This window comes from Podarcis erhardii, assembly GCF_964252035.2.
Source record: "Podarcis erhardii genome assembly, chromosome: 14".
In the NCBI taxonomy this organism is placed as follows: Eukaryota; Metazoa; Chordata; class Lepidosauria; order Squamata; family Lacertidae; genus Podarcis; species Podarcis erhardii.
The window spans coordinates 41,606,262-41,622,866 of NC_138503.1; the positions used below are offsets into that span (position 1 = coordinate 41,606,262).

A 16,605-nucleotide genomic window follows, 5' to 3' on the forward strand; every position below is an offset into this window, starting at 1 on the left:
TGTCTGGAGGCGGTTGGAGGATGGATGGCGGCTAACAGATTGAGGTTGAATCCTGACAAGACAGAAGTACTGTTTTTGGGGGACAGGAGGCGGGCAGGTGTGGAGGATTCCCTGGTCCTGAATGCGGTAACTGTGCCCCTGAAGGACCAGGTGCGCAGCCTGGGAGTCATTTTGGACTCACAGCTGTCCATGGAGGCACAGGTCAAATCTGTATCCAGGGCAGCTGTTTACCAGCTCCATCTGGTACGTAGGCTGAGACCCTATCTGCCTGCGGACTGTCTCGCCAGAGTGGTACATGCTCTGGTTATCTCCCGCTTGGACTACTGCAATGCGCTCTACGTGGGGCTACCTTTGAAGGTGACCCGGAAACTACAACTAATACAGAATGCGGCAGCTAGACTGGTGACTGGGAGCGGCCGCCGAGACCATATAACACCGGTCTTGAAAGACCTACATTGGCTCCCAGTACGTTTCCGAGCACAATTCAAAGTGTTAGTGCTGACCTTTAAAGCCCTAAATGGCCTCGGTCCAGTATATCTGAAGGAGCGTCTCCTCCCCCATCGTTCTGCCCGGACACTGAGGTCCAGCTCCGAGGGCCTTCTGGCGGTTCCCTCACTGCGAGAGGCCAAGCTGCAGGGAACCAGGCAGAGGGCCTTCTCGGTGGTGGCGCCCGCCCTGTGGAATGCCCTCCCATCGGATGTCAAGGCGATGGACAACTACCTGACATTCAGAAGACATCTGAAGGCAGCCCTGTTCAGGGAAGTTTTTAATATGTGACATTTTAGTGTATTTTTTATCTCTGTTGGAAGCCGCCCAGAGTGGCTGGGGAAACCCAGCCAGATGGGCGGGGTACAAATAATAAATTATTATTATTATTATTATTAGTAGCAACCCACCAAACAGAGGAGCCGGAAAACAAGGGTTTCCATCTGTGGTTGCTGGCTCCTCTACACCGTCAGGGTTCATGCAAGGTGCCTAAAAGGCAGGAATTCAACAGGTGATGTATTCTGTCACTGCCTCTCCACCTGCATGAGACCCGCTTCTACTAGATCTTGAAGGCTTTCCTGTTTTTGTCCTCTGTTAAGAAAAAGATAAGTTGCCTTTTTTTTTTTTAGCAGCTCACACAAAAGCTGCACTTAATTTATTTTGGATTTTTTTTAAAAAAACACACCCAACTACTTTAAATTAGAATTTTAATTAAGGCTGCAATTCTCAGCAGACCCATTTGGATGAAATGTGCGTGACTTGACATTTGTTCAGTGTTGAGGACAGGGAGTATTAATACAATGTATGGAAATGCAAGTAGAACCTGAAACAAAAGCTGGCAGTATGGAGTGCTCCTGTTCGGAATTTCAGCCAGCCATGCTCTTTTCAGGGTACTCCATTCCATTCCCTCAGTTTTACACACACAAATGCCTGTCAGCATTCTGTGTCCTATGAATCTCCTGGTCCTAATTGGGTTTTCTTGCAATTCCACCCCCCCCCCCCCGGGGAGGTTTATATTCTGCAAACTGTCTGGCTCCCACAACCCTGATGGCCCCTCCCTTTGTTCTGTATTTCAGTGACGCGGAAAGATCCCATAATTCAGAAATATGGAGAAGAGGCCCATGGGCTCTCCAGGTATGTCCTTACTGCAGAGGAGATGCGTCTCAATGATTACCCCTTGGAAGGTAAGCTCCTGTTATTGGGGAAAATGGAAACGCACATTTGTGATTACAGTTAATTTGCAGATTATTTGAAAAGTAGGGGAGTGCCGTGGTTCGGTGGTGGAGCACATGCACTGATTTCTACAAATTCTCTTAACTATTCAGTATCACCAATGGAATAAAATTAGGCAGGGTAGCTTGAGAAGGTGGTTCAGGTCAGATCCCATGACAAATCGTTGTTTATATGCTAGCTGCTGTTTAGAACCCATACTATTGTTAAAAAGTCTGCTTTTGTCGTCTGCCACTTCATCGCTTACCGTTCTAGTCAGTCGTGTGGTGGCAAATTTAGAAGCGCAGAGTCCCTTCATGACAATCACAGCCACGCCTTCTCAAAGCCACGTCCCTTCTACGATCATACGATCATATTATAATTATTAAGTAATCATAATTAGGGATTCATTGCAACAATCATTGCAGATATCCTTGTGCTCCCTTTCAGCCAGATCTACCCTTTTCTGGGCAAAAAGGTAAAGGTAAAAGGACCCCTGACCATTAGGTCCAGTCGTGACCGACTCTGGGGTTGCGGCGCTCATCTTGCTTTATTGGCCGAGGGAGCCGGCGTACAGCTTCCAGGTCATGTAGCCGGCATGACAAAGCCGCTTCTGGTGAACCAGAGCAGCGCACGGAAACACCGTTTACTTTCCCGCCAGAGCGGTACCTATTTATCTACTTGCACTTTGACGTGCTTTTGAACTGCTAGGTTGGCAGGAGCAGGGACCGAGCAACGGGAGCTCACCCCATCGAGGGGATTTGAACCGCTGACCTTCTGATCAGCAAGACCTAGGCTCTGTGGTTTAACCCACAGCGCCACCCGCGTCCAATAATTATTAAGTAATCATAATTAGGGATTCATTGCAACAATCATTGCAGATATCCTTGTGCTCCCTTTCAGCCAGATCTACCCTTTTCTGGTGGGCTTTGTTGGTGGGCAAATGATTTTCAGAGTACTCAGATATATTCTTTCAGACTGAGCTAAGTTTCATTTTCCTTGGGTTCCATCGTACGTCACAGAACTTGCACACTGTTCTCTTGAAATGGAAGCGCCAACCACACTGGCTCTTGCCATGTCTTTTGGAGCTGAAATACCTCCACTTCCTTCTCTAGGCCTCAGCAACTGCAGCCATTTTGTCCGCACCTGTTGTGATGGCCCAGCGACAGACAGCAGTCCCCTCTTTGGGCTGGACTGTGAAATGGTACGTTGGCGTGACACTCACTGACAAACAAAAGAAATGAGTGTTGTGCTTGTGTTATGTTTCCTTGCCGTATCTGAGGCTTAAACTGTGGGAGACCTTCAGCGTGAAACGTTGCCAGGTCTTTCCTAAAAGCCTCCTCAGCAACTCTGAGTACTCAAACCAGCCCTGGTCAGGAGACCCCTTTGCTTGTGGGCTTGTACTTACGTGGCAGGGGTTTGGATGTTGTGGGGAGGAAAGCAAGGTCTCAGCCTGAGCCAGTCAAGACTTTTCTTGATGTTAATAATATCATCTTTATTGTCATTGCCCCCTCTCGGGGACAACGAAATTACTTGATGTTCTTTGCTTCTCAATGTTTTCCCCAGTGCCTCACTGATAAGGGATCCGAACTCACGCGAATCTCGGTGGTGGATGCCCGTGGTCGGTGCATTATGAATGAGCTGGTCAAGCCCAAGTTACCAATAAGAAATTACCTCACGAGGTACCCTTGTCACACATTTATTCTGTGGGGGAGAAGGGGCAGAAAACCACCAAGCCTAGGCACTGCAGGGGAGTGCGTGTGTGTATCCCATAAATTGAGAATTAATTGCTTCTGTTCAGGGTACTCTCAGCTACCCTTTCCCCAGATGTTGCCGGACGACAGCTTCCACCATCTGGTCAGAGATGAGGGCAATTGTACTCCAACAACACCTGGGGACCCAAGGCTGGGAAAATCTAAGCCAGTCCCCTCCAAATCCCTTTTCTGTTACCCTGCTCCCCCTTCTGTGTCCACTGAGCATTTTTCAGACTTGGAGCTGTTTGGCCGATCCTCCCCCTGCCCTTAGGGTTTTCTTTCAAGAAATGTTATACTTCTGCAAACCTACCCACCCACCCACACTGCGCTCATTCAGGGACCAGCTGAGATCTCCCTCTTCTGCCTTGGTAATGCAGATTTGGCCGTACAGTGGTACCTCGGGTTAAGTACTTAATTCGTTCCGGAGGTCCATACTTAACCTGAAACTGTTCTTAACCTGAAGCACCCTTTAGCAAATGGGGCCTCCTGCTGCTGCTGCGCCGCCGGAGCACAATTTCTGTTCTCATCCTGAAGCAAAGTTTTTAACCTGAAGTACTATTTCTGGGTTGGTGGAGTCTGTAACCTGAAGCGTATGTAACCTGAAGTGTATGTAACCCGAGGTACCACTGTATAAGTATTGGCACTCACGGACTGATCATCAGAAATGACGTACCCTTTCTGGACAAACCTACATTTCCCTCCTTGGCTGTCTGAAGCGACACAGGCTGTTCTGTGACACCCCTTCTCCCTGCAAAGGCCAGGTCTGAGCTGTTCTACAGGGAAGGTGGGATTTGGCCAGGAAAAGGAAATTCGGGATGTTTCAAATCAGATTTTAAACGAAGAGGCCGGGCGAGATTCTGTGCCAAGGATTCCCACCAGAGCGTTGCCTTGGCTTGAAAATGCAGCGTTCCTTCAAGGGCTCTGACTACCCCTCCTCTTGTGTTTGAAGTTACTCTGGCATCACAGAAGAGCTGCTCCTTCCCGTCACGACAACCCTCGCCGACATCCAGGTCCGGTTGAAGAAGCTGCTGCCCTCTGACGCGGTTTTAGTGGGTCACTCTTTGAATTTTGACCTTCAAGCTCTAGAAGTGAGTCTGTGAGTCTCCTTTCCTTCGACTAGTCTCACTCCTCTCAGGGCTCGGACCTCTTGCGCAAAGGGCAAGGAAACTAAATCTGCATGTTTAACCTTAGAAACAGAGGGAGCTATACTGAGTCAGGCTCTCTGTCCATCTAGCTGTCTAGGGGCTATTATCAAGGATTGTCATTAATACTAGGCGGTATCTGTGATCTTGATATATACCAATATGTCACGACGTCTGAAATAAGGATGGAGCTGTGTTAGAGGCATTGGCTGGCATCACGCATTTTACCCCACATTGTGATTTTTGCATAGTACACACAAACACAAATCATGATTCGCAATGTATTGCCAGGTCAAAAATTCTGAAACCAATATCGTGATGTGGACTTGAAACTGATTTTGAAAGATACATATTGCCCCGGCTTCCGGTTCCGGTCTGCCTTAATGGAGGCAGCTCCCATGACAGCGGGAGACAGCTGGAGAAGGAAAAACAAGGATGATTAAGGGTAATTATCCTTGCAAGGATATATTACCCAGCTCTAGTTGTACATAACATAACAGCTATGTTCTGCCTCCATTGTTGGAGCCAGTTTGCCTCTGTATACCAGGTGCTAGGAGTTGCAGGCGGGCAGGGTGCTGTTTGTTTATTGCACAAAATTTATACACCACTTATCAGAATTGTAGAGTTGGAAGGGACCCCGAGGGTCATCATTCCAACCCCCTGCAATGCAGGAATCTCAACTAAAACCTCCAAGACAGATGGCCATCCAACCCCCGCTTAAAAATCTCTCAAGGGAGAAGAATCCATAACCTTCCGAGGGAGTCTGTTCCACTGTCGAACAGATCTTAACTGTTCAGAATCTTGGAAGCCATTGGTTGTAGAAAACCTCAGAAAAGCTTGCAGAAAGATAAAGCAGTAAAATCAAGGGGGAAAGTCACAACCACACTTTATAAAGAGTACAAAAGTTAAAATACTAAAACAGATTAGAATCACCTTAGCTTTCTAAGCATCTTAAGTAGGATTTTCTGAACAAGAACGTTCTTAACAGGCGTCGGAAAAAGCACAAGAAAGGCACCTACTTGATCTCAACAGGCAGGGAGTTCCAAAGTGCCGCCACACTAAAGGATCGAGTGGGACTCAGCTACATTTGTGAAGATAAAGCACTTTATATGTGTTATAACACTTTGACACCAGATGGCGCTGTGGAGTCCTGTTTTTCGCCAACAGGACTTCCCTGTGTGAAGTTTACAACGTGTTTAACTGAATCACTTCTTGGATGTATCTAGATCCAGCCGTGGAGGAAGGTGATCTTGAGTCGTTGGCCTTGTGTCCTGCTTGCAGGCAGATTCCCACAGGCATCTGGTTGGCTGCTGTGAGAACAGGACGGTAGACAGGATGGGCTGCTGGCCTGATACAACAGGCCCTTCTTGTTCACTATTAGTATTTTCCAGTTTGCAGGCTGCAAATCTGGGCCAGTAGCAAAGGATCAAGTTTCCTAGCCTCATTTGCGACTTAAAAATGCCACCCTTTTTTGAGTCATGTATTCTAACACCCCTCTTTGCTTCTTCCAGATGGTGCATCCGAACATTATAGATACTTCTCTTCTTTTTGCCAGGAAGGGTGGCAAACGATTCAAGCTCAAATTCTTAGCAGAAGCAGTTTTAAGGTAAAGTATTTCCCCTGTCACTCATCTCCCCCAAGCTAGAGAATCATAAAGTTGGAAAGGGACCGTGAGGCTCATCTAAGTCCAGCCCCCTGCAGTGCAGGAATCCTTTGGCCCAACATGAGGCTCGAACCCATGACCTTAAGATTAAGAGTCTCATGCTCTACCAACAGTTTAAGTCAGTGTAGAATAAGTGAAATGCTGAGCTGCTGAATCATGAAAGGCAATCCTTCTAAGCAGAGGATTTTGCAACTGAGTAAGGCTGGAATCCTATCAATGCTTATCTGGGCTCAATGGGGCTTGCTACGAGTATGCAGTTATATAGGATCACACTGTATGTATGTATTTTATTTTATTTTATTTTATTGAATTGAATTGAATTGAATTTATATATCTGAAGGAGCATCTCCACCCCCATCACTCAGCCCGGACACTGAGTTCCAGCTCCGAGGGTCTTCTGGCAGTTCCCTCACTGTGAGAAGCGAAGTTACAGGGAACCAGGCAGAGGGCCTTCTCGCTGGTGGCACCCACCCTGTGAAATGCCCTCCCATCAGATGTCAAAGAAGTATACCTCAGCCCTCCAGGTGTTTTCAGGCTATAATTCCTATCATCCCTGACCACTGGTCCTGCTAGCTAGGGATCATGGGAGTTGTAGGCCAAAAACATCTGGAGGGCCGGCCGAGGTTGAGGAAGCCTGGTTTAGGGCTTTAAAGGTCAGCACCAACACTTCAAATTGCTCTCGGAAATGTACTGGGAGCCAATGTAGGTCTTTCAGGACCTGTGTTATATGGTCTTGGCGGCCGCTCCCAGTCACCAGTCTACTCTGACTGGCAGCAGCTTCCCATGATTTCAAGACAGTGTCCCTACCAGCCCTGCTCCAGAGATACGCCAGGTATTGAACCCGAGACATTCTGCATGCAGAGCAGGTGCTCTGTCTCTGAGCCAAGGCCCTTTTCCAACCTGTGAGGGGTCAGATTGTGCCAACTTCCACCCCAAGGTTTGGAAAACAGATCCCAAGAAATCACGAGGAGATTGTCTTTGCTCTCGGCCAAAGCAAGCCAGAAGGGGAACTCTTTTTATGAAGGAGCCGTTCTGCAAGGCAGAGTGTGCTGTTACCACGGCTCTTGCTGCATTGCCACAGTTATCCGCACATCTTGCTTTTCTCCTTTGCAGGAAGCAAATCCAGCGCACGGACGGAAGCGGCCACGATCCAACCGAAGATGCCAAGTGTGCTCTTGAACTGGCCCAGTATTTCATCAGCCAAGGACCCAGGAAGGTATGTGGGTTTGCATCTTTTGCGCTTCTTTTCCTTCCTTCCTTCCTTCCTTCCTTCCTTTCTTTCTTTCTTTCTTTCTTTCTTTTTGAAAAATGTTTGTCTGCAAAAGGATTGTATGCCTGCTAACAGGTTGAAAAGGTGTGTGGAGAGGGAGAAAATGCCAGGGAGCAACAAAATAACAATGTTTGGGATGGAATACATCAAAGTGGGAGAGGAAAGTAAGGGCTTGCTTGCTTTGCCTTTGAAATAAGTTTGTGGGATTTAATTCGTTAATTTGCATTGCTGGGGTTGGGCTAGATGACCCTTGGGGTCCCTTGCAACTCTACAGTTCTGTGGTTCTGATCAGGTGGGGTTTGAGTCTGACACTCTAGGGTGACTGCAAGCCCATTTCGACAAATTAGTCCTTTTCAAGCCCAAGTAATCTAGAGTACTTGGGAACAGTTTTGACAACAAACTCCTTTGTGGAATGTAACCAATTCCTCCAAATGCATCACTGACCCACAGAAAAGGTTTAGCTAGAGCAGCTGCTTTCTTGATGAATTCTTCACTCTGAACCATAACCAAATGTTACATATTCCCCCCCCCAAAAAACCCCCTGCAAATAATATAAGAATAATACACACAGCAAATGCTGCAAATAGGACACTTCACTCAAATTACATTCCCTCACTCTCCCTGGAGCCAAAGCAGCTGAGCCACGACTTCCACGAAGCATATTTTATAATAGCTGTGAACCTGCTGCCTTGTGTGACTGATCATACGGAATAAAAACAGATGTTGCAAGTATGCGGATAGGTCAGGCTTGTCACCACGAGGTCCCAGAGCAAGTTACAGCACTGTGGAAATATTAAAATCAGTTAAAACGATCTGCGGTGAGAAAGATCAGGCTGGGTCCTAAATCTGCCTGCCTCTGCCCGATCTCTCTCTCTCTCTTTTAAAATAATTTTTATTAACAGACCAATCAAATCAAATCACATTAATTCCAAATTACAAAGCCAAATTTTAAATTTTTGTTGGGGGTACCCATATTTCAAGTTCCGATCTCAAGTGCCCGATCTCAAAGACCAGGTTAAAGAGGTATGTCTTCAGCAGAGAACGAAAGCTCTGCAAGGTGTCTGGCAGACATCTGTGGGGAGGGAATGCCACATCTTAGGGCTGCCACAGAAAATGGCCTCTCTTGGGATATCCACCCCACAATGAACTACCAAAAGGGGCCTCTTAGCCTCTCTGAAAACCCAAGAGGGGCTATAGATGGGGAGCTCTGCTGACAAGATTTACAGGCCCCCCAGAAAGGCTGTGGTTAATTTGAGTTTCATCTGTAGAGTGCAAAGGAGAGCTGTCACTAAATCCTAGAGACAGGGAATCGTTCTGTCACAGAGCCATTGGTCAGTCACCACAGTAAGAAGGCAACAAATCCCTGCCCAAGGAGCTTACAATCTCGAATGTGACCCCCGAGGAGACAACAGAGGGAGAGGGAGGGTGAAGTATATGGGGTTCAGTTCAGTTCGGAGTTCTTAGGCTTGTTAGTCATACTACATGTTGTTGTTGTATTCTGCAAATTTATAAACCACTTCACAACCTGAGGCCACCGAAGCGGTGTACACCGAGATAAAAATAAGATTAAACCCTTTTGGCAAACTCTAAAACATAATTTAAACCCATTCCAACAAAACCTAAAAGCATCCTACAGATGTACAATTAATATTTCATAGATGACCCAGTCACACCTCAGGAAAAGCCTTCTTAAAACCATCACATATTCTGTAGGCACCTAAAGATAATGACCCCCCATGACGCCTGCCGAATTTCAGCTGGTAATTGAGTCCAGAGGCTTAGTTTCAGTAGGAAGTGAGGGATTTAATTTCTGCTCTGCCAGAAGGTTCCCATTTTGCCCGCCAGCAGCGGCCTAAACTCTGGTTTCTATCGCCACCTCCTCCCACACGGTGCCCTCCAGATCCTGTTGATTTTCCACTACCCCCCCCCCCGCATCTCTGACCGTTTGCCCCACTGACTGGGGCTGGTGGGAGTTCAAAATGTTCAGAGGGTTCCAGAATGGGGTAAACGTGATCTAGTTGCAAGCCCCCTTTTCTTGCTGGGTGCCAAGACCTCGCCCTGATTCTTAATATTGTACGAGCACATAATTTGCAAGGGAAATCTGCGCAAACGCTTCCACACACCCCTAGCAAAATGCCTAGATCAGAAACCTGCAACTGTGACTGAACGCAGACTCTGGAAAGGGGAATGTCTGGTGAAATTATATTGGCTTCACACCAGGTAGCAGAGCTGAACCTGGAAGCAAGACAGCTAAAGCAAAGGGAGACGGGAGAGGCATGGAACGGAGCCTTGCCGCAGCAAAAGAACGGGGTGAGGAAACCCAACCAATGGTAAATAACCTTTGTGCTGTTTTTAATTCTCCTTTTGGGGCAGCCTTTGCCTGAGCGATGTGCGTATCTCAGCCTTCTGTAGCACCATCGCTCCACTTAGACAAGTTATTATGATAATCCGCCTGCCTTCATCTAACGATCCGTGGTCTTGTCGCAATTCCCAGTTGTTGATTTTGCAAAAGGAGCTGGACCTGGAAACTCAACATTTTAGCACTCTTGACGCAATTTAATCTGGAATTGCCAATCTTCGTTCACTCCGTACAGGAAATCCAGATGGTATCAGCCTGCTGCATTTGGATTTTTCTGTGATGGCCCCATGTTTTTTCAGACCTTATTTGTTTTCACTGTTTTGTGATGCAGTGCTATTACATCACCGCCACCCCCTATCCAGTGTGGGCTCAAAAAGCACTGTTGATGTTTTCCAGGGTGACTGTGCCTTTCGTTAGAAGTTTCCTTGTAGTTCCTACCTGCCTTTAATTAAATATTTCCTCCTTGCATTATGAAGCATAATAATATTGTCCAACTTACAAGGGGTTGTCCATTAAGGAATTTTGAGTGTCCTACAGAGCGATATAAATATTGAACATTATTATCTAACCAAAGTGAGTAGTCAGTTTTAAACATGACAGTGGGTTTGTTTGTCTGTCTGTCTGTCTGTCTGTCTGTCTGTTTGTTTGTTTTAAATAGATTTTGCTTTCATTGTTGGTTTTTTTTGTGTGTGTGTCTTATAGTCTTCTAGACATCTTGCACTCTGTTGGTCAAAAAACATTGCTTCTGGGACAACAGAATGAGGGAGCTTCCTACAATTGTCAAAATCAGACTGGCTCTCCTAATAAGCAAGTGAGTTATAAATATCCCTCCGGGCCTTGACATTTTCTCCTAGCATAATATTCATTTTCCAAAGCTGAGAAACCCCACACACCTTGGTCTTTCCCAGCAGAAGCAGGAAGGTAAATGACGTTTCCGTGTGCTGCTCTGGTTTTGCCAGAAGCGGCTTAGTCATGACCCGGAAAAACTGTCTGCGGACAAACATCGGATCCCTCGGCCAGTAAAGTGAGATGAGTGCTGCAACCCCAGAGTCGTTCACGACTGGACTTAACTGTCAGGGGTCCTTTACCTTTTTCTTTTTAACTGTATGTGTATTTTGCTGGCACAGCCTTTACCAACCTGCTGTCCTCCTGATGTTTTGGGCTCCTGTCAGTTCCAGCCAGGCTTCTCTCTCTGGCCTTCAGGACTCCCCACAGGCCACACCCCCTTTCTGCGGGCCACACCCCTCAATGGCTGTGCTTCACACCCTTCTTGAGAGTTTTTGCTTGGCTGGGAATGTGTCCTTGGAACTCTGATAATGCCTCTTCCTTATCCAGAGGAAGGGTGTGTGAGCCTGTGTAGCAGCTACGTAGCTTACTGTACAAAGGTATTTGCAATCATTGCTCTGCCCATGTTTGCATCTGGTCCCCCCCCCCCCACTGTTATGTGACCCTCAGGTGGTTTCCCAAAAAGGAACACAGCAGTCCTGAGGCTGAAAAGGTTTCCCTGCCCCAGATATTCGTTTTCCATGCAGTCAGGTTTTCACTTTTATTGACCCTGCAGCCCATGACTCCAAATGTCTCCTACGCAACTTTCTCTCTGTTTAGGTACTCCAGAGAGCCCTGGAAGAGATTCCCAGGTCCTGCTTCAGTGTAATTCAGTTTGCTTTGGATTCTCAGCATGCCACACCCAACCAGGTTTCAGAAACAGTTTCCAAGGTAAACAGCACTTCCCTCTGTCCTTCCGCAGGGGTGGCCAAAACAAGACCCAAAGCAGGTGTGGGGAACCTTTATTATTATTATTCAACAACTACCAGACTTTTAGAAGACATCTGAAGGCAGCCCTGTTTAGGGAAGCTTTTAATGTTTGATGTATTACGGTATTTTAATTTTTTGCTGGAAGCCGCCCAGAGTGGCTGGGGAAGCCCAGCCAGATGGGCGTGGTATAAATAATAAATAATTTATTATTATTATTATTATTATTATTATTATTATTACTTCCAGATGTTGCTGAACTACAGCTCCCATCCATGCCAACAAGCAAGGCCAGAGGTGATGGGAGTTGTAGTTCAGTGACACCCAAAGGGCCAAAGGTCCCCCAAAATCTGACTGACAGGATGCTCTCCGGATGATTTGCTATTGCTTGGTGATGCTTTCTGAGTCCCAATTTTGATTTGATTGTGTGTTTTTAACAGTAGCAACAACAAAATATTCTCCTCTCCCTAAATTAGGCTGCTGAGAAGAATAACTTTTTTGTGGGGTGCATAAAACCAGGAGTGGATTTGTGGGTGGCCGCTCTGTGAAATCCTGCCTTGAGTGAGCAGTCCTGAACCAGTGGGAGGGTGAATGACTCAGCAAGTCATGCACTCAATCTGGCTATGTTGCTATGGTAACCCAATGCACCTGGCAGCCTTATCTCAAGAGCATCCAGACATGGAAAATGTGCTCCTCAAAACACGAGCCCAAGCACTGTGTAATTTAGCCCATTATTCACATTACACCAACAGAACATATTGCCTTGTCCTCCATGATTTTGTCTAATCCTCTTTCAAACTATCCATGTTTGGGGCCACCACTGCCTCCTGTGGCAGCGAGTTCCATAGTTTAACTGTGTGAAGAAATGCTTCCTTTATCTGCCCAGAAACTTCTCCCAAAACCTTATGGTTTGAGGTGGGGAGCAAGTTACTTTAAAAAAGAAGATCCTGGGGGTCCAAAATGCAACCAGCCTTGTTCTGGAACAGAAGTGAAAAACTAATTTTGTTTTTAAACCCTCCCCTTATGGCAGATGAGGACCAGGCTGGCCAACATGCTGACACTCTATGCAGGCCCCTTTGCCAAAGACTTCTGCCTGAAGTCTCTGAAGAGAACCTTCAAGAAATACGGCCATGTTCTGTCAATAAGGGCCACCACAGAAACATTTGAGGTAAATAAACAGAAGGAATTCTGCTAGGATGAGGGAGGCAGCACATGTATTCCTTCTAGTTACACCTCTTGTTGTTGTTTTTTACTTTTATGATTTTATTTTCAAAAACCTTGTACTGAATTCATATTATTCTTTATTCTCAACGTTTGCCCTTTTCTCATTTGCATTTTCTGTTTTATAAAATGTTTTTTTAAAAAAGAAGCACCTCTTGTAGTGGAAAAATGGGATACAGGTTTTCTAAACACAGTTGTCCGTTGCTGCTGGCTTCATATCATGGTTTGCAAATGTGGCTGAAACCACAGTTGGGACTCACAGCAAACTATGGTTTAACGAGCCAGGCACGTGAGGGGCTAGGCAGCCACATGGCTTGTTCTGAGGTTGGTAAAACCATGGTTTCTTGACCTATGACCTGGGCTGATCTGTTGCAATATTCTCTTTTTCTAAAGCCCCACGTCTGTATCCAGTATGAAGTGCTTGAGGCTGCCCAGCTTGCCCTGGAGAGTCTCCATGGCGCAGAAGTAGCAGGATCCTCAGTCAAGGTAACCTCCTATCTTGCCCCTGCATTCATGACAGTGTTGGGCGGAGAGCAGCGGTGGGGAGACACAGCAACATCTTGTCTTCCCCCATCGTAAGTCTCCGAACTCTCCAGTACTTTGCTTCGGATATAAATTGGCTCCCATCATCATCATCATCATCAAACCTTTTCTTGGCATCACATACAAACATCCAAAACAAATCAAATTACAGTGGTGCCCCGCAAGACGAACGCCTCGCAAGACGGAAAACCCGCTAGACGAAAGGGTTTTCCGTTTTGGAGGTGCTTCGCAAAACGAATTTCCTATGGGCTTGCTTTGCAAGACGAAAATGTCTTGCGAGTTCCTGCGGGTTTTCCCCCCTCCCCCCCTTTTTCTAAGCCGCTTATCTGCTAAGCTGATAAGCCGCTAAAAGCCGCTAAACTGCTAATAGCGCTAATCCGCTAAGCCGTCAATGGGCTTGCTTCGCAAGACGAAAAAACCGCTAGACGAAGAGAATCCCAGAATGGATTCTTTTCGTCTTGCGAGGCACCACTGTACCACTTCCCCAGTGGCACAAAACATTTGCTAAAAGAAAGGAGGCAGAGCAGTCTATTGTCACATCTCTAGGTCTCCAGGGAGATCAGACATCTGCAGTGTATTTCAATGACAAAAAACCATATTAAGCAAAATATTTCCACAGTAGACCTGCACGGAGCCACTCTCCTGCGGCGCGTACAAATTGCCTCCAGGTGATCAGGCTGCGAAAGAAGGTGTGTGTCGGGGGGGGGGGAATCCACCCTCTGCTCTGACCTGCATCTTCCAAATTCCTCTAAAGCATTTCATGCCCATTGGAAGCCCACCAGCCCCTTAAGTAATGCCTTCATTCACACAGGATAGAAGGCCTCTGGACTGCAGGGTGCCAGCCAGATGATGGTCTGTTTCTCCCCTGGTGCCTTTCAGCTTCAGAGACCCGTCACTGAGGAAACACTCGATTCTGAGGTGCTGGTGAAGGAGCTGGAAAGAGATGCAGACAATGAAGGCGTCCTTTATCTGGCAGGATTGGGGAAAGCCCAGAGCGAGGCAGGCTTGCGGGAGAAGCTGCGTTATTTGAAAGACCTAAATGCAGTTTTCCTGCCAAGGGATCCCAGAACCGGAAAACAGAGGAATTACTGCTTTCTCAGTAAGTACGGCACCTGAGGAACTGGATTCTAGGCGCCATAATAATAATAATAATAATAATAATAATAATGTTTTATTATTTATATGCCGTCTATTCCTGCAGTTTCTTGGATGAGGGGAGACAGGCTTTTGAGCAAACAAGCACCATCCTGGGAATCTCCCCCAGTTAATCTTTGTTATTTGTCCTGGCTGAGGAAATAGCACTCAATTGATTTTTGTGTGTGTCTGTTTTAGAATTCCACACACCAGAAAGCGCCTCCCATGCTCTCAAAGCCATAAGGGAACGGACAGCCAGAGGCAGCAAAATGCAGAGCAGGAGGGCTCTCACGCCCGCACGTCTCCACAAATGGTTTCGTCACGTGAATCAAAATGGCGGGAAGCTCCTTGCTCCACAGCCACCCCTTGAAGCTCACTTCCTGGAAAAGGAGCGGCCCTTTGCTTTGGTGAGCTTTTTGCCTTGCTCTCAACGTGTCGCAGAGCTTGGGACAAAGGTTACCTTTTGGTACCTTCCTGAGCTTGCAGCATTGATAACGGACTCTGCCAGTGGAGTGTTCTTGATGACTGGTCTAGAAACTTCATTTGGTGTTGGAGGATATAATCCGAACCATCTGCGCCAGCTTCCTGTTATTTTGCATTCATGCGTTACTCATAACCTTGGAACAATAAATTCCTTCCAGTAGCACCTTAAAGACCAACTAAGTTAGTTCTAGGTATGAGCTTTCGTGTGCATGCACACTTCTTGGAACAATGTGTACTAGAGGTGGCAAACTCACGGTTGGTATGCCAACCCCATCCACTGACATCTTCCTGCACTGGGGTGGGAGGAGAGGACAGAGCAGGGCTTGATGGGAAGCAGCGGTGACAAACTTGTGGCCCACAAGCCTATCAGGCCTCGAGCCTACAAACCACACCCTCCTTTCCATCACCTGACATCATAGGATGGTCAGCTGTCTGCAGGGCTGCTTGTTCATTTCAGCACCTCATTCAGTGCAGAATTATATTTGGAAAGGCAGAGTTGGGAGAGGAATCTAAAGGAGAATGTCTTCCTTTTTAGCCAGGACTTGAAATCAAGACATGACTGCAAAGGAAGAATCGAGAGTGAACTTGAATCAGCTGAGATCAAAGTTGTGTGTGTGTGTGTGTATGATTTTTGTATGCATGAATGTCCACTGTTGGAGGCAATGTACAGTGACTGTGAATTGCAAGTGGGGAGAAGGGTGTTGTGCTCAAGTTGTGCTTGCAAGCTTCCTTTGGGCTTCTGGTTCGACACTGGGAGATCAGAGTGCTGCACTAGCTGGCCCGATCCTGTAGGGAGCTTCTTAATGTTCTGCCCATATGTGTGGGTGAAGGTGCAAGAGTTGGGGCACAGGGGGACTGTGCCAATTTTGGCAACACCCACTTTTGTTTGCAGTCCTCAGAGAGATGACCAACATCATTTGTGGTCCTTGGGCCAAAAAAGAGAAACAAAAAAGCCATCCCTAACTTAAATGCCCACAAAGCACTTAAATAATCAGTTTGTCATGGGTTCCTTTTTAATTGCAAATTTAAAGTACTGGGGGCCCTACTACCAATGCTCTTTTGCCCACCGTGCAATAACTTTCTGTTGCCCTTTCCAGTGTCATTGTGGTTATTGGGTTTTTGCTTTAAGGACAGCCTTTGTGTTATTTCTACACAGGAAGAAGATTTAAAGAAAGCCATGAAGACATTAGACCGTAGAATCAAACAGCTGCATCGGTGCTTGCCAAACCACACGCTCTGTGTTGTTTTGTTACCAGGCACAAACAGGTAAAAAACTTTGCAATTGCGTTGTGGGTTTTTTTTCTGCTTTCACAGAATTCTAATGTTGAAAAGCAAGCTCATCATCTAGAGCACTGTCCTTCAACCTTGGGTCCCGCGGATGTTCTCGAACTTCAAGTCCCATCATCCCCGACCATTGGCTAAGTGCCTGAGGATAATGGGTTTTGTAGTCTTAACAACATCTGGGGACCTAAAGTTGAAGAACACGGGTATAGAACAGGTGTTCCCAAGCTGTACTCCACGGACCACCAGTGATCTTCATGCTTCATTCAGGCGGTCCACAGGATTGTCTGCGGTAAGTATTTGTAGCA

The 16,605-nt window shown here is 46.7% G+C and overlaps 1 protein-coding gene across 1 annotated transcript in view; it reads left to right on the plus strand.

Annotated features, from left to right (window-relative positions):
• Window positions 1-16,605, plus strand: part of REXO5 (RNA exonuclease 5) — a gene marked incomplete at its 5' end in the record, with an annotated part of 33,253 nt that overhangs the window by 12,922 nt on the left and 3,726 nt on the right. Inside the window, 14 exons of the mRNA XM_081839704.1 lie at window positions 1,563-1,670; window positions 2,811-2,899; window positions 3,262-3,377; window positions 4,399-4,537; window positions 6,103-6,197; window positions 7,368-7,470; window positions 9,745-9,854; window positions 10,586-10,694; window positions 11,489-11,599; window positions 12,666-12,803; window positions 13,250-13,342; window positions 14,279-14,498; window positions 14,732-14,940; window positions 16,173-16,282. Of these exons, the coding sequence (XP_081695830.1) occupies window positions 1,563-1,670; window positions 2,811-2,899; window positions 3,262-3,377; window positions 4,399-4,537; window positions 6,103-6,197; window positions 7,368-7,470; window positions 9,745-9,854; window positions 10,586-10,694; window positions 11,489-11,599; window positions 12,666-12,803; window positions 13,250-13,342; window positions 14,279-14,498; window positions 14,732-14,940; window positions 16,173-16,282 (1,750 nt within the window). The remainder of the gene's footprint in view (window positions 1-1,562; window positions 1,671-2,810; window positions 2,900-3,261; window positions 3,378-4,398; window positions 4,538-6,102; window positions 6,198-7,367; window positions 7,471-9,744; window positions 9,855-10,585; window positions 10,695-11,488; window positions 11,600-12,665; window positions 12,804-13,249; window positions 13,343-14,278; window positions 14,499-14,731; window positions 14,941-16,172; window positions 16,283-16,605) is intronic.